We start from the raw sequence: 22,074 nt of genomic DNA on the forward strand, positions 1-22,074 counted from the left end.
AGAAGACAGATAAAACAACTCATACTTCCCATGAACGTTTGAGTACTGAAGGACCGTATGTTTTTGGGACTATTTCAGAAGAGTTTGCTGGAATATAGACTAGTATAGCTACTTATTTCTGTATTTCAGATGATGTTCAAGAAGCTTATAACTTAATTAAGGATCTGGAACCTACTACTCCTCAGGTAATTGAAAATGTGTTACCATTTTACTAACCAACTTCTGTTGAAAGCAGAATTTCAGAAAGGTAGCAAGAAGGCATATTAGAGAAGATTCCTGCTTGTAGAAGCTCAGGGAAGACCATATATATTGATCTAGGAATGTCCTGTGAGACTTTTGATATGAGAATGAATATTCTGGATTTTTTATGTTTTTAAACTCCCTTATATGTAGTCATTTCCTCAAAAGGGTTGAGGTGTGAAAAAACCTAAATCTAGGATTACAGTGGAACTAACAGCAAGGTATAGAAAGAAACTTATCTCACTAGTATAATTGTTTGTAATTTGTCTTTCCCCTACTAGATTGTTAGCTCTTTGCAGTCAGGGACCGTTGTCTATTTGGATTTCCAACACTACACAAGTATGTTGTAGACATTGCACTTATTGAATGAAAGACTGAAAATGTTTCTAGACCCTATGAAATCCAAGCAGGTATAGTTCTCAAGTGTATTAAAAGCTTCAGCATTGGGATGCCTGGGTGGCTTAGCTGGTTGAGCTTCCAACTCTTTATTTCAACTCAGGTTATGATCCCAAGGTCATTGTATTGAGTCCCACATTGGGCTCCATGCTGAGTGTGGAGCCTGCTTAGGATTCTCTCTCTCTCTTTGCCCCTCCACCCCACTCATGCGCGCTCTCTCTCTCTCTCTCTCTCTCTCTCAAATAAAAAAGTAAAAGCTTTGGCATCTTTTGTGTTCTTTATATGAGCCCTCTTAAATAAAAATAGTACCTACATAAAAAATTGATAAAGCTGCTAAAAAAGGTGTCTATTAAAGAAAAGAGCCATGTCTGAAAGGGATGAAGGTGAGGTCTCAGGGCTCCAAAAGAGAGAATACCTTACAAATGGAAATTACAGGATACTTTTTTGTTTTTTGAGGAAAAAGATTATTATGAAAACAAAGTTATTATATTATTGAAAAGAGAAAATAATGTGTATGTTGTTGTTATGAACAATGGCAGGGGCTAATAAGGTGATAAAAATTATTACATAAATATTTTATTGTTAATTTTTTCCATTGAGTTCAAATAAAACTTAAAGTTTCCACTGAGTTTTTCTGCTTAAGATTGAGAATTTACAAATATGGTGAATTCTGTTATATGGACACTTTCCTGAAAACCAAATCAAAGTCTCCTAATTCTTTCATTCAAGCCAAGGATGGAAAAGAGAAAAGTGACTCTGGGTAACTTTTGATAATATATTGAGAGTATTAAGTTGAAATTAATTTGGGAGACATCTCATTGCTACACATTCTCTTAACAGTAATTAGTGTTATTCCATGTTGCCAGGAGTATATCCTCAAAGGAGTGGTCAATGCAGCTCTTGGCCAGGAAATGGGTTCGGTAAGTATGAAATCACTGGTAATGTACAGTCTGCAGTTACACTGTTGTGGAAAAGATCAAAGTGAACGTTCAAGTTCAGCCAGCAATAAGCTTACGATTAGGCTCATTTGCAGTTCCTTTCGTTCCTCCATATCCCCCAACCTAGAATCCATTGTAAAAAGAATTCTATGTTATTTAAAGACCAAAAAAAGAAATCTTTCTGCCTAAGAATTGTTGCTTCATCTTTTAAAAGCCCCATTTTTAAGCAGTGTGTTTATACCTAATAACAACTGCAAATCATCGCACATCTTCATTCTTACTTTCAGTGAGTTGCATTAACCTTGCACACCTCTGAGCTGTAATCTTGGCATCTGTAAAATGGGGATAATTGTTGCTTTGGCAAAGACTTTTTATAAGCACTGCCCAAAATTAAGTACTTATTCATACGAATATGGCACATTACATTCTTTTTGGAACAAAATAGATATAAATAAATCTTTTTATCTCTGGCTCCCTCTACAATAGGCATTAAATAGTCACTGAATCAATGAATGAGTGTATTTAATACTCCTTGTTATAACTATGGCTCCTACCACAAGGGCTGATATATGATAAAGGAGCAATAAATATCTGTTCATTGTGTGAATGAATGACTAAATGAATGAGTTCATTCAATGAAGGTACTTTCAGGATATAATTTGGGAATTAGATTTTTTTCTCTTTTTTATCTGACCCTGGGTTGGTTTCAATTCAGTTTCAGGTTATGATTCTCTAGTTGCTTATGCTAATAAGAATTAGTTTGTTTGGGAGAGGATTTGAAAGAAGGGTATATATTAAATCCTGGCAAATATTTTTTTTTTTTAATTTTTTTTTTTTAATGTTTATTTTATTATTTTTGAGACAGAGAGAGACAGAGCATGAACGGGGGAGGGGCAGAGAGAGAGGGAGACACAGAATCGGAAGCAGGCTCCAGGCTCTGAGCCATCAGCCCAGAGCCTGACGCGGGGCTCGAACTCACGGACCGCAAGATCGTGACCTGAGCTGAAGTCGGACGCTCAACCGACTGAGCCACCCAAGCACCCCGGAAATATTTTAAAAGCATAACGTATAATACAAATGAAATATTTTCAGCTTATATCAGCTCTCTCAGCTCTGCTTTGTTTTTCAGAGGGACCATATGAAAATTGCCCAGCAGTTCTTCCAGCTGGTGGGAGGGTCAGCGAGTGAGTGTGGTATGTCTGAAATCTGTACTCATTCACATGATTTGTAATTGTTGGAGTTGGTTCATATATTGACTGGTAAAGTTTGAGTCTCTGTCCGGAGATACGTCTGTCAGGCTTGAAAGAAAAGTATAAAGTAGGAAGTCCTGTGGGAGAGACACAGGAGGGAGTATTGGGTTAGCTCTTCTCAACATCTCAACTAAAGTGGGATGAGAGAATATATAAATAGAGGAGAATAAATGTAATCTTTAGTTCATAAGAGTTCTTAAAATTCGATTCTGTTTCTTTTTAATGTTTATTTTTTATTTATTTTGACTCAGAGAGGGAGAGTGTGAGCAGGGGAGGGGCAGAGAGAGAGGGAGAGAGAATCCCAAGCAGGCTCCATGCTGTTAGCACAGAGCCTGATGCAGGGTTCAAACCCACAAACAGATCATTACCCGAGCTGAAGTCAAGAGTTGGGACGCTTAACCAACGAGCCACGCAGGCACCCTGATTCTGGTTTTGATTTGAAATGTTAACTTCTCTGGATTTTTCAAGGGCTTTCTAAGCATTCAACTTTTATCATGTCATAGGTATTTTTTCTGGCGGGTCATTTGCCTTTCAATTTTGCCTGTGGTATTTTTTCACATATAAAAATATTTAAATCTTATTCAATTAAGTTTACCTTTTTATGATGATATTATACATGGGTATGTAGGTTAGAAAATGCTTCCGTACCCCCATAGTTATATAATATTCACTTATATTTCCCACTAGTAGTTTTGTTGCTTTATTTTCTTAATTTAAGTATTGATTTCATTGGTCAAGATTGAGTGTAAGATTTGAGAAAGGGCTATCAGAAGGGCTGTGAGTTGGCCAGTGGGAGCTGGTACGGCTGTTTGCACCAGTTGTCTAAGGCCAGCATCTTTTCTGGTGGACAGTGTTCGTAGTGAACTGGTTGTTAAATATTTTTATCACCCCTGAATATTCATTTTCTTTCAAATGTTTCACCACGACCATTTATTGAATAATATTTCCTTTCCTCGTTTCATTCATTTATATAAGAAACTTTATTGAGGTGCTGGGGATGTAGCAGGAAATAAAACCAACAAGTCCTCCATCCTTGTGGAGCATACAGTCCAGTGGGACAGACAATAAACACAATAAATAAGTAGATCACATGGTGTATCTGACTGTGATAAGTGCTGTGGGGGGAAAATTAAACAGAGCAAGAATGAATAGGAGTCCCAGTGTCAAGGGTGGGGGTCACACTAATTCTCTACTATCTCAAACAGGAATCTGATATCAGACAGAAAGTTGTTCAGGATCAGGACCAGCTGGTTCCACGGCAAATTATTTCTCCATTTGATCTGGAAGTGCTAGGTTGTCTTATAGACAAGTGATGGTGAAGACTAAGCCACATTAGTTGAGTGTGCACGTGTTGGAACGGGTGAGAGACTCAAAGACCTGGGAAAACATACGAGGAATACCGTAGCCTGCAGGGCGTGTGTTCATTCTGGAGTCTGTGAGTTAGGCCCAAGAGAGATCATTGGTCACCCTCAAGTACTGTGTGACCTCCATTATGCTGGGGTTTTGTCCACTGAACAGAATCTACAATCTCAGAATCTAGAAAGAGGTCTTGGAATACATTCCTATCTCTGAATTATAAAGTGACTCAAATCTCAGCTAAAGAGAACTTGCAGTTTCATGAATATACCTGGTTCCTTTTCCCATTCCATTTCAGATACAATACCCGGGAGGCAGTGCATGGCTTCCTGTTTCTTTCTGCTTAAGCAATTTGATGATGTCTTGATTTACCTCAACTCATTTAAGGTCAGTATAGAATTTTCTAGGTGAGTTTGTATACAAAATACTATATATAACGTGTCAGAGATAAGATACTCATAGAGATGGCCCTTTTACAATGGTGATGTTGGTGGTGTCAGCCCGTGCCTTAAAATGATCTTTGAGTTTATCTGGTATAACTGATGTTTTTATATTTTGTATGTTAATACTCAATGTGACCTATTCTTGGGATGTTTTCCAGAGTTACTTCTACAATGATGACATCTTTAACTTTAATTATGCCCAAGCCAAAGCTGCAACAGGCAATACCAGCGAGGGTGAAGAGGTGGGTATCTGCTTTTGATGCGTTTGAATGATTTCTACTTATAAACACTGTCTGCTTTAACTTTTTGAGGAACCTCCATACTGTTTTCCAGAGTGAAACAAAACGGATAAACATAGGGGAAATACAAAAAAAAAAAAAAAAAAAAAAAGAGAGAGAGAAGCAAACCATAAAACAGACTCTTAACTATAGACCACAAACTGAGGGTTGCTGGAGGGGAGGTAGGCAGGGATGGGCTAAATGCCTGATGGCTATTAAGGAGGGCACATGGTAAGCACTGGGTGTTGGATGGAAGTGATGAATCACTAAATTCTGCTTCCAAAATCACTATTGCACAATATGTTAGCTATCTGGAATTTAAGTAAAAACTTGAAAATAAATGATAAAAATAAAAACATTGTTATCTTTTTGTCACTGAAACAATGTTCAAGGGCAAAGGATTATGAAAAGTTCTTTTGTTCTTAGGTTATATTAAAAAGTAAAATATGAATAGACATAGATTTCGTAACTATGTACTGTTTTCCTTTTTTTGATAGCATTTATGAAAGCATAACATACAGTGAGAAAATTGTACAGATCAAATGAAAGTATACAGCTTGATGAATTTTTAAAACGAACATATCCAGATAATCAGTACTCAGATCACGAAACAGTATTACCCTAGCCCCATAGAAATCCCTTCATCTACTTGTTTGAGTCCGTCTCTTTCCCCGGAGGCTAACCACTATTTTGACTTCTAACCCTGTAGATTAATTTGTCTGAATCATTCAAAGCAATTCAGTTGAATTATTCAATTCAGTTTTGTTATTATTTAGCAAATTGTTCCACTTATTATTATTCAAATTCGAATTCTTTCCTAACTTCCATTATGATGTCTTCTTTGTGAAATTTTTTTTTAATGTCTTTACTTATTTTTGAGAGAGAGAGAGAGAGAGAGAGAGAGAGAGAGACAGAGCATGAGTAGGGGAGGGGCAGAGAGAGAGGGAAACACAGGATCCGAAGCAGGCTCCAGGCTCTGAGCTGTCAACACAGAGCCCGATGCGGGGCTCAAACTCACAAACCATGAGATCATGCCCTGAGCCGAAGTCAGACGCTCAACCGACTGAGCCACCCAGGCGCCCCTTCTTTGTGAAATTTTATTTAAAATGTGTTTCATTGGGAATGCAAGCTGGTGCAGCCACTCTGGAAAACAGTATGGAAGTTCCTCAAAAAATTAAAAATATAACTACCCTACGACCCAGCAATTGCACTACTAGGTATTTATCCAAGGGATACAGGTGTGCTGTTTTGAAGGGACACATGCACCCCCATGTTTATAGCAGCACTATCCACAATAGCCAAAGTATGGAAAGAGCCCAAATGTCCATCAATGGATGAATGGATAAAGAAGATGTGGTATATATACAATGGAGTATTACTCGGCAATCAAAAAGAATGAAATCTTGCCATTTGCAACTACGTGGATGGAACTGGAGGGTATTATGCTAAGTGAAATTAGTCAGTCAGACAAAGACAAAAATCATATGACTTCACTCATATGAGGACTTTCAGAGACAAAACAGATGAACATAAGGGAAGGGAAACAAAAATAATATAAAAACAGGGAGGGGGACAAAACAGAAGAGACTCATAAATATGGAGAACAAACTGAGGGTTACCGGAGGGGTTGTAGGAGGGGGGATGGGCTAAATGGGTAAGGGGCATTAAGGAATCTATTCCTGAAATCATTGTTGCACTATATCCTAATTTGGATGTAAATTTTTAAAAAATGAAAAAAAAATGTGTTTCATGATTTTCAAATACGTGTATTATCTTTCCCAAGCTTTTTATTTTGATTTCTAACTTAATTGTATTGTGGCTATCCAATGTGGTCTGTAAGACACTAGCCCTTCAAAATTTGTTGAGACTTGTTTTACTACCCAGTAATACGGTCAGGTGTTCTTAAACAAATGTGTATTATGCAGTTGTTAATTATTCTGTTCAAATCTTATATATCCTTACCAGCCTTTTGCCAGCTTGTGAGATCAATAACTGAGAGAAGTATGTCAACATCACCCTGTTTTGTCCTTTACTTAGCAGTCTGGATAGCATTTGATCATCTGTAAGGCTACAACTAAGTGTTAACCTAAGGCAAGCCCATATAGGTACTTTTATTGCAAAAATATCTTCATGTTTATTCCTTTTCTTTCCTCTTCTTACAGGTTTTCCTTTTAATCCAAAGTGAGAAGATGAAAAATGACTACATTTACCTCAGTTGGTTAGCTCGGTGCTGTGAGTCATCTTTTAAATGTTACAGAGGAATCCTCTTTTTCTTCTCTGTTGCATAATCTTCTGAATAGAAATTATAGTGAACATTTATTTATTTATTTATTCATTTTTAAGGGTTTTTTTTTTTCATTTTATTTATTTATTTTGAGAGAGAGAGAAAAAAAGAGCACAAGCAGGGGAGGGACAAAGAGAGAGGGGAGACTGAGAATCCCAGGCAGGCTCCAGGCTGTCAGTGCAGAGGCTGATGCAGGACTTGATCGTGAGATCATGACCATGACATCATGACCTGAGCCAAAATCAAGAGTTGGACGCTCAACTGACTGAGCCACCCAGGTGCCCCTTGTTTTATTTTTTTATTTTAAAGAGAGAAAGCCAGCGAGAGGGGCAAATGGAGAGAGAGAGAGAGAGAGAGAGAGAGAGAGAGAGAGAATCCCAAGCTGGCTTCATGCCCAGCATAGAGCCTGACATGGAGCTCAATCCCACGACCCCAGGATCATGACCTGAGCTGAAATCAAGAGTCAGATGCTCAACCGACTCAGCCACCCAGGCACCCCTACAGTGAACATTTCTAATTTTTTTTGTAGAATGAGTAAACACTGAAATTAAGCATCATTAATGCTACTCAGTTAGGGTGGCCATGTACACGTATTACGTACATTTACCCTGTAGTTGGTTCTACCATACAACATTGACCTCCATGAATAGTCCTGAAAGGTGTCAAGTTCTTCCTTCAGCCCTGTTCAAGTTTCCAGAATCTCAGTTTACAGTATTCTGTGTCAAGTAGGCTAATTTTACCTTTTCATTATGATGAAGGCCTGAAAAGTGGTAATGTGTCGGAAACATATTTTTTAATCTGTTTTTAAAGTTTATTTATTTTGAGAGAGTGTATACGTGCATGAGCTGGGGAGGGGCAGAGAGAAAGGGAGAAAGAATCTAAAACGGGCTCCGTGCCTACAGCATAGGCTCAATCCCACAAACGATAATTTTTTAAAATACTATGTAGCCTACAACCTTTGTCTGTCTGTCATCCCCTATTCATTATCTTTCCTTGCTCCTTTTTTTTCACTCGGATTTAAAATGTTCACAGAGTTTTTGAAGTCACAGAAAAATTTCAGCAATCACATGTTCTCAGTGAGGCTGAAACTGTATGAGAAGGATTTAATGAATGATACGTGACTTTTGAGCAGATGAGCAAAGTGGGAACTACTGGAAATCAACCCAATCTAAAAAGACATAATTCTGTGAATCCTAACTTAAATATCTTACGTATGGTAGAGTTCTGATGGAGAACCAGCTTAACGATGACCTTGCAAGCTTTCTACATAAGGGCTGTTTACCATTCCTTTGTCTGTTTGGAACATAGAACCAAATCCAAAGAATAGCAAGATGCGGAATTGTGTTTCCTGCACATTTAAAAGGCAAAACTCTGGGGCGCCTGGGTGGCTCAGCCAGTTGAGTGTCCAACTCTTGATTTGGGCTCAGGTCATGATCTCAGGGTCATGGGATCAGCCCCATGTCAGGATCTGTGTTGAGCGTGGAGTCTGCTTAGGATTTTTTTTCTCTCTTTCTCTCTCTCCCCTGCTTGCATGCTCTTTCTCTCTCTCTTTCTCTCTCTAACAAATAAATAAATAAATGCCCCAACTTTTTTTTTTTTTTTTTTTTTTGTAGATATAATGAATAAGAAACCAAGACTAGCCTGGGAACTGTATCTCAAGATGGAAACTTCTGGCGAGTCCTTTAGCCTCTTGCAGCTCATTGCTAATGACTGCTACAAGGTGAGTCCCAGTGACACCTAAAGGGAAGACTGAAGGTCAGTCACACATTGCTACACTGGCCAAATATTAGGGCAGGGTGTCCTAGAGATTAAATGGCCATGTCAGAAATGTCATCCCTGGGGCTCCTGGCTGGCTCAGTCAGAGGAGCATGCAACTCTTGATCTCAGGGTTGTGAGTTCAAGCCCCACATTGGGTGTAGAGAAGACTTAAAAATAAAATGTTAAAAAAAAAAAGAAATGTCATCCCTTTTATGAACATATGAATTCAGAGATAGACAGCATTTCACGATTTTATATACATATCAAATATGTATGCATATAAGTGAAATATGAAATGTATATGAAACAATGATTTAGAGAGGTTGTTTTAGATTTCTAAAGACTCTGAATCTTTAGATGTCATCCAGGTAGAGATAATCATGTGGGAGTTGGAAACTTAATTCTGAAGATCAGGAAAAATGTCCTCTGATATTTAGAGACGTAGATTTGGAGAAATCAGCACCATTTCAATAGTAATTGAAGCCCTGATAAACAGGATTACCTAGGTAAGGAAGTAAAGTGAGAAAAGTAGGGAGTTGCAAACCAAACCTTAGGGAATACTTAGGGGCAAATAGTGGACTGGAGAGACAAAGGAACCAGAAAAGAGAATAAGAAGCAATCAGGTTTCATAAAAGACTAGCTATGTGTGTGTGTGTGGGGGGGGGGGGGGGCGGAGCTGGAAAGGCAGGGAGAAGGAGGGAGGACTTTGGGGCCTTATCCTATAGATTAGAAGTTTTTTAACAAATTAACCTCACATTCTGGAGGTTCCTATTGGGGAATATTTAGGTAACACTAGACTAGTGTTCAATTAATAACAGCTCATTTCAAAGTGAATCATTACAAAAATAAAGTGAGTCACTACCAATGGAAAAGGTTGTAAAACATAGGAAACTTGAAAATGTTTAACATGACTTAGTAGATGGCAATGACATTAAGCGAGTTAGGGGAACCAGAGGGAAAGAAAACATTCAGACGGGAATTTAGTTCAGTTGTAGATGTGTTAAATCTGAAGTGTGTTTGGGGCTCCAGCTAGAGATGTTACCTGTGGGAAATTATTATGGCGAGCCTGGAGCTCAGGTGTTCCTGTAAGAGGTCGGGATTAGAGATACAGTTGTAGAAGTTAACAGTAGTTGGCGGCGGTGGTGGTGGTGGTGGTGGCGGCGGCAGCAGTAGCAGGAGAGTGTGGGCGACAGTGAGGTTAACCAGCCAATGGGGTGAGGAACCACACGGACACCAGTGTTTAAGGCATAGAAATAGAAGAATCAGTGTAAGAGACAGAGGATGCTGATGGATATAAAGGAAAGAAAAGAACCGGGGGGCGGGGGGGGAGGGCTCTTCATTCCTCTTTTTCTTGTTTCAGTTTTATCGAAAGCCTAGGGAGGAGCATGACAAATCTGCAACCTGTTGGAACTGCATGAGACTTGAGAAAACAATAGTGGGTAGAGAAGAGAATGAGATTAGAAAGCCGACACAGTGAACGTAGACCACAAAGAAATGGATGCTGAGGATAAGGGGGGGAAACATGAAGCTAACTTAAAAGGAAAACCATGGTTAAGGACGTGGGGCGGGGAGTATTTTTGCAGGTGGAGGGAGAGGTTGTTTTTGTTTGTTTGTTTATTTTTTATTTTTTAACGTTTATTTATTTTTGAGACAGAGAGAGACAGAGCATGAACGGGGGAGGGGCAGAGAGAGAGGGAGACACAGAATCAGAAGCAGGCTCCAGGCTCTGAACCATCAGCCCAGAGCCTGACGCGGGGCACGAACCCACGGACCGCAAGATCGTGACCTGAGTTGAAGTCGGACGCTTAACTGACTGAGCCACCCAGGCGCCCCTGTTTGTTCGTTTTTAGAGTAGGGAGTTAAAGTGTCGTTAGGCAGAGGAGCTGTTGGACAGGGAGGTTAGAGATTCAAGAGAATGGGGGCTTTTCTGATGCAAGAAGGCCCTACGGAGATGAGAGGAAGATGGAGTTAATGACCTTAAAAAGAAGAGAAGGACCTTAAAAACCAGTTCAGTCTTACCTACTTCTCAGTGGTCCCATGACCACCCACTAGTTTGGTGAGTCACTGGAAGGGTTCAGAGGATTCAAAGTTAAACTCATGGCTAAGATTTACTACAATATAGAAAAAGCAAGAAAAAGATACGTATAGGAGGAGACTGGAGAGGTTAAGCCCAGGCTTTTTTGTCCTCCCTCTGTGCTAATTGCACAATCATGTCTTTCTCCAGCTGCAAACTACAGAGACATGTATGAGATGTCCTTGTCCAGGAAAAATAGAAAGGGCAAATAGGGGAAAAAATGGCAGAATTAAGTCTTCTAACATGTCAATCACATTAAATGTAAATGGTAAATATACCAATTAAAAGAGAGATGTTGACAGAGTGGATAAGAAACCAAGACCCAACTATGTACTTTTTACAAGAAACTCATTTCAAATATAGTGATATAGGTAGGTTGAAAGTAAAAGGACAGAAAAAATATATACTGTGAATTAAGAAATTTGTTTAACAAACACATGCTTACCATATGACTCAGCAATCACACTCCTGGGCGTTTATCTCAGAAATGAAACCTGTATCCATACAAATACCTATTCCCAATGTCAATAGCAGCTTGATTTATAATAACCAAAAACTGGAAATAATCCAAATGTGCTTCAGTAGTGAATGGTTAAACAAACCGGTTTGGCATGGACTACTGCTTATTAATAAACAGGAATGGTGATGACAGTCCTGACTGCCTTTCTTGATGTTTGACTGCTGACACCTTTTAAGCTTCACCCTTCCTTCTTCCCCTTGTGCCCCACATCTGGACAAAATGATAAGAAAAGCTAGGTACTCCCTTCTCTGGTGCCACCAGGTGATTCAGACCACATGAGCCCCTGCTGGTGCTCAGGAACCCTCATCCCAGCCCCAGCCCCAACCACAATAAAAATCTCTTAAGAGATTTTCTCTCTTGCTCTCTCTTAAGAGGCCTGCCCTACTCCTCCCAGAGATCTCAATTATTTAAGTAAGAAATCTTTCCATGCTCTCTTGGTGTGTGTATGGCATCATCATCTCAACATCCAAACCAAACTTTGGGTGGAGGTGCCTCCTGCTTTTTCAAGGTTATGTAATAGGAACCAACTACTGATATACATAGTAACTTGGATTTTTTTTTTTAATTGAAGTATAGTTGACACATAATGTTACATTAGTTTCAGGTGTACAACACAGTGATTCAACAACTCTACATGTTATACTGTGCTCACAAGTGTAGCTACTATCATCATACAATGTTATTATGAACCATTGACTATATTCCCTGTACTGTGCCAAAATAACTTGGATTAATAAGGAATAAGAACGACATTATGCTGAGTGAAAAAAGCTAATCTCAAAAGAGTCCCATACTGCTTGATTTCATATACATAACATGCATGAAATGAAAAGTATAGAGATGTAGAACAAATTAGTGATTGCTGGGAGTTAAGGATGATCAACAGGGAGAGGAGTGTGTATGTCTATAAAAGGGTAGGACAGATTTGTGATGATGGAATCGTTCTGTATCTTGATAGTTACGTGAATCTACAGATTTGATGAAATGACAGGACTATACACCCACATTGTAGCAATGTCAATTTCCTGGTTTTAGATACTGTGATACTGCACTATAGTAAGCTGTAACTGGGGAATTTGGGTGAAAGGTACCTGGGACCAAAAAACAAAAAACAAACAAACAAACAAAAACCCCGAAGTTTTAGAGTACCTGGCTGGCTCAATTGCTAGAGCATGTCTCTTTGATCTTGGGAGTGTGAGTTTGATTCCTATGTTGGGTGTAGAGATTACTTAAAAATAAAATCTTTAAGAAAAGAAAAGAAAAAGGTATATGGGACCTCTTTGTACTATCTCCAAAACATCCTATAAATCTAGAATTATTTCAAAATAAGTAATTTTTAAAGATGAACCGACTAGAGCTATATCCAGCCATATAGATGCATCTTAACATAGGCAAGACACAGAAGAATATTTATGGTATTCATAAAGATAAAGTCTTGAAAGACAAAAGTTTAATTATGTTGTCTAAAGGTATATACATAAGTATAAAAAAAGTCAAAGAACTGATGACCATAAAAGTTGGCATAGCAGTTGCTTCTGGAGGGAAGGAGAGGGCTGTGGTCTGGCAGTGACACAGAGCTAAATAGCTGTCAATGTCTTGTTTCTTGACCTGAGCAGGGATTACTCTTGTGTTCATGTTTTATGCATTAAATTGTACATTAATGTTTCAGGCACCATTCTATATCTGTGTTATTTCTCCAAAAATAATTTTTTGAAGAGCACATAGGAAGAAGGACTAACCTTGAAAAGGAATAAGAACACTTCTTTCTGTGAAATGTACAGAAACGAGGGAAGGATGAATGCGAGTACGAGCATAATTTGAGCTGAAGGGAGGAAGGTTGTGTTTTCCTTGAAGGATAGACAAATGCTAAGACTGCAGTAGAGATCTTAAGGAAATTAGCAAAGGTTTAGAATAGCACTTTATGGGAGTGGAGAGGTAACTAAACCACACTGAGCGAGGATTGCCCAGCAAGTTGAATACGTCAACAAAATGGCAATGCTATATGTTTTTGGCTGCCAGTCAAGAAAACTCACCTAAGCACAGTTTAATAGTATTTGGCATGCTCTACATGGCAGAGGAAATGTGTAGTATATTTGGGAAAGAGTTCTGTCAAAATGAATTAAGTGTTTAGAAGATTTGATGTTTAGAGTAGTAGTCAGTATCCATCTCGGCATTTTAAGAATTTAGGAACAAGGTCAGGAAAAGTCATGTTCTCTTGGGTTGAACATGATCAAATTAACGTAAAATGAATGATAGTAGTCACCTACAGAATGTGTTGAGGAAACCTGACAGCGCGGAGCCTGCTTGGGATTCTCTCTCTCTCCCTCTCTCTCTGCCCCTCCCCCACTTTTGCTATCTCTGTGTCTCTCAAATAAGTAAGCTTGAAAAAAAGAGTACAGTATACTTAGAAGAAATGACAGATGTGTTGATTACAGCATAACTTGACTATATGTAGGAAAAATGTTACGTTGTTGAAAACTGATATAAATTGAACCATGTACTCAAATTGTGATTTTTCCTTCTTTAGTTTTAGTAAGGAATTGAAATTTATCTAATTTGCTAGCTGAAAATGTCATCACTAACCATTTTTTATATAGTTCTGTTTCACGCTGTCTTTACATTTCGTTTCATTCAGTGCAATCTTTAGATTACAAGTATTATCACAATACTTTCTTTTAATCAGATGGGCCAGTTCTACTATTCAGCCAAAGCTTTTGATGTCTTAGAGAGGCTGGATCCTAACCCTGAATATTGGGAAGGCAAGAGGGGAGCCTGTGTGGGCATTTTCCAGATGATCTTAGCTGGACGAGAACCCAAGTAAGTAATCCAAAAGAGACACTACCTCTATTCTTTTGGTGTTTGTAAGGGAAAAGAATTATTTTCTTGTATTACATCTTCTGAAAACCCAAAACGATAATGATGTTTTATAATGATGAATAGAAGATTAAGATGTTTTATATGTCTATCTGATGTTTTCTCTCCAGAAATTTTTTATGTTCCAAATCATTTTTACTGGGGATATTGAGTATACTATAGCTTTCAAATGTAAGAGTAAGATATATATTTGGCTCCAAATGAATTGTCATTTTCATTAAAAAAGTCTCTTTCTATCTCTTCTACTCTTTTCTTTGGCTGTTAGCTTTTTCTTGTGCACTTACTTTGGGCTTCAAAGATTTAGGAATGGAGTGGGTATGGTTGATAATTTTTTTTTTTTTTTGTCTCCCTATATTTCAGGAAATAACTGAGACAGTAGATTACATAAAATTAAGTAACATACAGCTCCATTTATAACAAAAATTAAAATACTTAAAACTAAATTCAGTTTTCTAAAAATAACTTTGTGGAATGTATTTGTTACTGGTGTATAAATAGATGTGGTTATTTTATAAGTATATAATGTATCAAAAATTACTTCCTTCCTTGTATCTGATTCCATTCCTAAATACTGGTTTAAAGAAATTTATTAGGATGGGGTGCCTGGGTGGCTCAGTCAATTAAGCATGGGACTCTTGATCTCAGCTCAGGTCATGATATCACGGTTCATGAGTTCAAAGCCCATGTGATTGAGATTCTGGCTCTTCCTCTCTCTGCCCCTCCCTCCCTTTCTGTCTCAAAATAAATACATGAACTTAAAAAGAAAACAGAATTTGATTAGGTGAAAGAAGATGCCTGAAATAAAAAACAGAAATAGAAAATATGAGTGAAATCTTAGGGAAGAGGATCCATAGGCAGAGTCACCTATACATTTGATAAGGTAACAGGGAAGTTTTAGTATGCATTACATAAAACATGAGTTTTAATTTTAATTAAAATTAAATTACTTGAAACATAAACACTGGGTATTTGCCAAATCTTGGCCCTGAATTTTCTTCTCTTCCATATTTATTAATATATTAATTTTCTTTAAAAATTTTTTTAAAGTTTATTTATTTTGAGAGAGAGGAAGAGAGCACGAGGGGAAGGGGCAGAGAGAGAGGGAAAGAGAGGATCCCAAGCTGGCTCTGTGCTGTCAGTGCAGAGCCTGACATGGGGCTCAATCCCATGAACTGCGAGATGATGACCTGAGTCAAAAGCAAGAGTTGGACACTTAACCGACTGAGCCACCAAGGCGACCCTAATATATTAATTTTCTTGAAGAAATCATCCATTACTCTGGCTTTATAAAATTTTACAAATATGGTGGTGACACCCAGTTTAAGGTGATTACCACCTCAAACAAAAGAGAACTTGGGGGCACCTGGGTGGCTCAGTCAGTTAAGCTTCTAACTTCAGCTCACGTCACGATCTCCTGTCTCATGAGTTTGAGCCCTGCATTGCTGTCAGCTGTCAGCACAGAACCTATTTCAGATCCTCTGTCTCCCTCTCTCTCTGCCCCTCCCCTGTTCATGCTCTCTCGCTGTCTCTCTCAAAAATAAATAAACATTGGGGCGCCCGGGTGGCTCAGTGGATTAAGTGGCTTACTTCAGCTCAGGTCATGATCTCTCAGTTTGTGAATTCGAGCCCTGCGTCGGGCTCTGTGCTGACAGCTCAGAGCCTGGAGCCTGCTTCGGATTCTGTGTCTCCCTCTCTCTCTGCTCTTCCCCTGCTTGCGCTCTCTGTCTCTCTCTCAAGAATAAAACATTAACAAAATTAAATAAACAAACAAACAAACATTAAAAATAAAATCTTTGGGATGAGCACTGGTGTCATGTGTAAGAGATGAATCACTGGGTTCTACTCCTGAAGCCAAGACTACACTGTATTTTAACTAACTTGAATTAAAATAAATAAAATAAAGTCTTAAAAAAGAGAGAGAGAGAGGTGTTGGACTCAGAGAAGCAACTTGTTAGTATGGAGCTAGAATTTGAACCTAATTCTTTGAACCCAACCCTCGTTCTACTTGGTCATGCAGAATAGGCATAGAAATAGGAATACTTACATCATGTTAGGCCAGAAAGATTAATAGCCTGTGTATGGATAGTATAAGTAAACAGGAAAACTTGGGTTGGTGAAAAGGATTTCATAGAATTTCCATTTTAGTATTCTACCATAAAAATAGAAGGCTTGGGGTCGCCTGGGTGGCTCAGTCAGGTAAGCGTCTAGCTCTTGATTTTGGCTCAGGTCATGATCTCATGGTTTGTGGGATCGAGCCCCATGTTGGGCTTCTGTGCTGACAGTGCAGAGCCTGCTTGGGATTCTCTCTCTCCTTTCTCTCTGCCCCTCCCCTGCTCGCACACATTCATTCTCTCTCTCTCTCTCTCTCTCTCATTTTCTCTCCCCCCAAAATGAATAAATAGACATTAAAAAAAAATAGAAGGCTTGGAAGTCCATAACTGGTTTGTGAATACACAGTGAAATAGTCTGTTACCAAAAATGCCTTACTGGAAGGAGCGAAGAACAAGTATGAGTTGATTAGATCTGTTAATTTACATGCTTATTGAAACTCTTTGTCCCTTCAAATCTTTCCCCCAGAGAGACCCTTCGAGAAGTACTCCATTTACTGAGAAGCACAGGGAACACCCAAGTGGAGTACATCATCCGGATCATGAAGAAATGGGCCAAAGAAAACAGAGTGCCTATCTAAAATAGCTCCAGAGTCCTGGGGAACTGGTCACCGCTTTGCTGTAAAATTGGAAATTGAGGAGAATTCCTCAAGTTTAATGTAAGATGCAGGGCTCTATTTTTTGACATTTCCTTCCTTGCTCTTTGAGCCTCAAGATCAGTGACTTGACTCGCTTAGACCTAGCCTCCTGGCTGAACTAAGCACCATAGTCCGTGCTCCGGCCCCTGTGTGATCCGACTAGCAATAAGACTTTGGATTTGTCTGGTGCCTTTCTTCCAAAAATACTCAGAGAACTCTTATGTAATAACTGACTTTAAGGAGAATGGCATAATTTTTTTTAATGTTAGCATTCCATGGCATTTTCCCATCGCTCCAATAACAAATGCCTTTAATGCCCAAGAGCCACCGTCATTCTGTCCTCTTCATTTTAGTCATCTGTACATCATCCCATGTCGCTGGGGCATTCCATAAAGAATTTTGTAATGCATTTCTGAGTCTTAGGAGAGCAGAGGTTAGAAATAGCAACATGATTCTAAGAGTGGCAGTAAGATCCTTTATCAAACTGTCCAGTCATTAATAGATAATGGACTTCGGGGATTACTCTTTCAGTAGTTTTGATGATAAATAACATGTTATTTTTCATCAAAGAAACAGGAGTATTACAGCTGTTTAAAAGGTGCATACTATGAAAAAAATCTGTATGGTACATTTAAAGGTATTCAGGAAATAGTATGCAAATCTCATTAGTCACTGCTCCATTATATTTTAGGGAACAAAACAGGTTAAGGATCTTTTTCATATGTTTTGCTGAATCGACATCAGTTCTGAATGTAGGGCTACAAAGGCTATATGTATGCAGTGGGGCCATTTATTAATATAATGATAATAAACACGGGTTGTGCAGAGCCCTTTGAGGGACTTCCTAATAGCTGGACTCTGTCCTACGTCCTATTCCAGCCCCAGGTTTCTGAGCTCTTGCAACGTAAACCTATCACTGAGCACTTTTAGACTCACAACTGATTTTCAGAAAATACACATACATGTTTTGATGTAGCAGATTACCTTTGTTTCTACACCATGTATTTTGTTTCTGTTAGCTTAAGGCACCCAGCGTTACAGGTGTAGAAAGTGCAGAGCCACCCCTCCCCTCATGAGAACTGAAAGAGCGTCCTAACTCCTTGAAGCACTGCAGACAGCTTAGAGAAGTCCCATAGGCACTGCGCCCGTTGTCCCCCGCACCCCCAGCACGGCGGTGGCTGAGGGAGTCCTAGAAAATGGAGCCGGGAACGCGGCAGGAGAAGACCAGCGACTGCAGGTAGCCTTGGCCATCCGGACACTTGCAAGGGGTTCTTTCAGTTCCTGTCTTTGATCTTAGACCCAGATCTAATCAGTTCGGAGCACAAGTCAAACTAAAGTGGCCCAAATAACTGCATTTTAGAAAACAAAATTTTATCATTTTTCATATGCCAAAGCTTCTGTGTTCTCATGTTGTCGTTCGTCCTTTTTCAGTAGTTGGTTCTCAGCATCTAAGGTGGATCAGATCTGGGCAGAACCCAATATGATTTTTAGAATTACCTTGTGATTCTTACTTAAGCTCACTTGAAATATGAGGCAACATAATAGTGGGAAAAGACGGAACTCCTCAATGGCTTTTGGCAATGGAATTTGTCTTCCGGTTAATTTCCATTATCGTCAGATCTCCTGTACTCGGTAAGCTTTTCCACTGGTGGTGATTTACTTCTAAATGAGCTTTTGTTGAATTTAACGCTCTAGCTCGTCCTTGTCATTTTCCTGTTTTGGGGGGAAAGCTGATACTCCAAAAATAGCAATTCCTGGAATTTTAAACTAGTTTTTTAAAAAAGTTTTTAATCTATAGAATTGAGCCAAAAAAGCATAAAGGCTAGTTTTAGAGAGATATCATCCAATTGTTATTAAGGATCCTTCTGGAATGTCTTGGCGGGGTCTCAAGATTGCAGAGTCCTGTTGCATGGCTGCTTTTCTTACATGTGATTGATGATACAGGAGAGAAGAAGGTGCAGGCTTAGGAATGTGGTGTCATGGGTACAGTTCAGAGCGTCGATGCACCTTTTCTAGTTGGTAGCAAATATTACTTGCAAATGGAAAACATTTTTAACTATTTTTGTACTTCAAAAGAATGATGATATTCTACTGTAATATATTCAAATTAAAGTTTGTTATTTGGTCTTACTATGGTGGTCTGTCGAGTGTAGCGAATGCAGGTCCTGGGTATGTCCTGTGCCTTCCCTCCTTTCCTGACCCCAGAGCGGAGGGAAAAAACAAAGTTTGGGGCGTCACAGTTAACTCTTTACGAGAAAGGAAGGTACATATTTTTAAGAATCCCTGTCCACCAAGGCTGTGGTTCGTGCTTAGTCATTTTAGGTTTGGCTCTGCTGAATCACAGCTCATGGCAGAAGTGTTACGGCCAGTGCACAGGCCGACACTTCACACTCAGAAAGCTCTCAAGTACTTGTTTACTGAGAATTAAACATATCGTAGCTGGTAGAGCAAAGGACCTGTGAGACCTGACCTCATAGAATTCTGGTTCCCATCTAATTATTGTTTTATTGTGTGCCGAGCATATACTCGGGGCTGGGGAGGCAAGGATAAACAGTGTGGCGTCCTGACCCTTACGGAACCCAGGCTAACAGAAGTATGTAGCACCGAACACAATAGCGTGTGATTTTTGGTGTCAGTAGGAGCAAAGTGTGAGAGGAAACGAGGCAATGGGAACGCTTGTATCCCTTGCAAACGGACACCTCCTGCCTCACTTGGGAGAAGCAGTGGGGATGGGTCCTGAAACCCAGCAGCCAGCACGGTGCTCAGGCTTCCCGTGTGTGCAGACGTGCAGCGTACGTCCCAGGACGTGGAAGCCAGGGGACGGCCCTCCCTTAAGGCTTGGCACGCTCAGAAAGTCGAGAGCGAGTGGGCAGTGCTCTCTCTCAGTAGTTATGCCTGCTTCCTAGTGATAAAACTGAATTCGCGGTTTATTAGTTCCTATACCTAGGACTCTCTCCATTTGACTCGGATAAATAGTCGTGTCTCTCCTTCATCCTGTAAAATACTTCTGAGGTCGGTAGGTTTTTGATGGTAATGTTCAAACGGTACTCCGCCTGTTTAGAGACGCTGTCAGAGAATCCGTGCCTGTCACCTACCTTCACTCTGGACACGTGAAGAACGTGAGGCAGGACAACGAAACACTAGATGAACACAACCAGCCTCTGGGTGCGTATGGAGTGTGTGCTACACGGTCAAATTCGTGCTTTCTGTTGCATCAGACACCCTTTAAATGCAATCTAGATGCCACGTTCAACTAGGGACCATGTCGGCGGTTGGGGGAAAGGGAAGGGAGGCAGCAGCCGCGGCAGGCCCACCGCTCAGGCCGCGCCTCTCGGGGCCACACACTGTACGGAGCTCGGATCTAGGGCATGAACTCGGTGACCCCACTGCATGAACTGTGCATACATTTTATGCATCCTCGTTTTCGTACATTCATTCGTGAATTCGTGTATTTATTTGGTCACTTCCTTACCCCGCTGTGTCCCAGAAAAGATTGGGATAAGTTACCAAAATACATGTGACAAAATACAAATAGAAGGCACTTAAGAGTAAAAGAAGCCCAGAGTAAAGGTTCGAACACAAAAGTGCCTACCAGAGTTACGAAAGATGGGCCAGAAGTTCACCTTCAAGCTTCCTACCAACCGAAGCAAAGGGTGAAATATAATCAGATACAAAATTCATGGTTCATCTGTGTGAATGAACTCCCTAATGGGAAGAAAAAACCGGGTTCTCGGTGATTTCTGATCGTTCGTGGGATCCTGAATTAGGTTTTCTGTGCTATAACTTAACACATTAACTCTCTGCTTAATGAAATGTCAAGGGAATCTTACTGCTTTCCTACACATGTACGAGTCAGTCCTATTATGTACAATTAAATAATTACACTTGCCCTTCTATTTTTAATTTCCTCTATAAACATAATTATACTCTCCTTTGCCAGTTTTTGACTGAGGAGTGGTTATTAATATGGTGGAGCTGAGACATGTTATTCAAGTTTTTAAAATTACAAGCGGGAGTGCCTTGACTGGCTCAATCAGTAGAGTACGTGACTCTTCATCTCGTGGTTGTGAGTTGAAGCACCATGTTGGGCATGGAGCCTACTTAAAATTTAAAAGAATCATAATAAAATAAAATAAAATTACAAGTGTATGTTGGGATGAAATGTGGGTAACAGTGACCTAAAGAATAATTACAAGGTACTGTAAAAACAGTGAAATGATAGGAGGAGATTCGACAGGGAAACACTGTGGAGCAGGTTAAATAGAAAAGGCTACATGGAGCAAGTGAATCTTAAGCTGAAACTTGTGTAAAAATGAGAATAAGAGAATATGAGAATATGAGAATAAGAATAGAGAATAAGTAAACAATTGTGTCAGATGAAGCATAAAAGGAGCTGTGAGAAATACTTACAGATGGTTAGTCTCAACTTTGTTTCAGTTTGTCTATTTTCATACAATTGGTTCTATGAAAAACAGTACAGCCTTATTTGTAAACTTGTAGTTTCGCACCATGAAACTCCTAGGCACCTGTCCAGGAGATACCCCCATACATGTGTAACAGGAGATATGCTCAAGAATGATCCTCACACACTGTCCCCGGGAAACACCTGGAAACAGCCCAATAATACCCTCCGACCGGAGAACGGGTACACTGAAGTGGCTTGTTACAAAGTAAAGACAACTCAAGTATCAATACACAATTAAAAGGGAGGCAGGAGAAAGATGAACAAGGAGGGCAGGATGGTGGTTACCAGGGGTGGGGAGACAGGGGCTGGGGAGAGAAGATACCACACACACAGTGTATTTTTGTCCTGGCTCTAGTCTTCGTGTTAGATGGCGAGCCACAGGAGTTTATGACTTATAAAAACAAATTATAAATATACTATTAAAGACAAATTAGAAATAGTTCAATAAAAGA

At 39.5% G+C, this 22,074-nt stretch overlaps 1 protein-coding gene across 4 annotated transcripts in view; it reads left to right on the forward strand.

Moving 5' to 3' along the window:
* IFT56 (intraflagellar transport 56) overlaps nucleotides 1–19,287 on the forward strand; it is a 48,634-nt gene extending 29,347 nt beyond the window's left edge. For 2 of the 4 annotated variants that reach the window (XM_078438840.2, XM_078438843.2), the window contains 9 exons: nucleotides 130–185; nucleotides 1,503–1,556; nucleotides 2,704–2,767; nucleotides 4,479–4,567; nucleotides 4,782–4,865; nucleotides 7,064–7,133; nucleotides 8,799–8,905; nucleotides 14,221–14,354; nucleotides 16,989–19,287. In XM_078438840.2, the coding sequence (XP_078294966.1) occupies nucleotides 130–185; nucleotides 1,503–1,556; nucleotides 2,704–2,767; nucleotides 4,479–4,567; nucleotides 4,782–4,865; nucleotides 7,064–7,133; nucleotides 8,799–8,905; nucleotides 14,221–14,354; nucleotides 16,989–17,100 (770 nt within the window). In that variant the 3' untranslated portion in view covers nucleotides 17,101–19,287. Of the gene's footprint in view, nucleotides 1–129; nucleotides 186–1,502; nucleotides 1,557–2,703; nucleotides 2,768–4,478; nucleotides 4,568–4,781; nucleotides 4,866–7,063; nucleotides 7,134–8,798; nucleotides 8,906–14,220; nucleotides 14,355–16,988 lie in introns of those variants that run through there. The other 2 variants (XR_013552499.2, XR_009610231.3) reach the window with 2 other exon arrangements.
* The last annotated feature ends 2,787 nt before the right edge of the window (nucleotides 19,288–22,074 follow it).

This window comes from Panthera onca, chromosome A2 (assembly GCF_046562875.1).
Source record: "Panthera onca isolate mPanOnc1 chromosome A2, mPanOnc1 haplotype 2, whole genome shotgun sequence".
Taxonomy (NCBI): Eukaryota; Metazoa; Chordata; class Mammalia; order Carnivora; family Felidae; genus Panthera; species Panthera onca.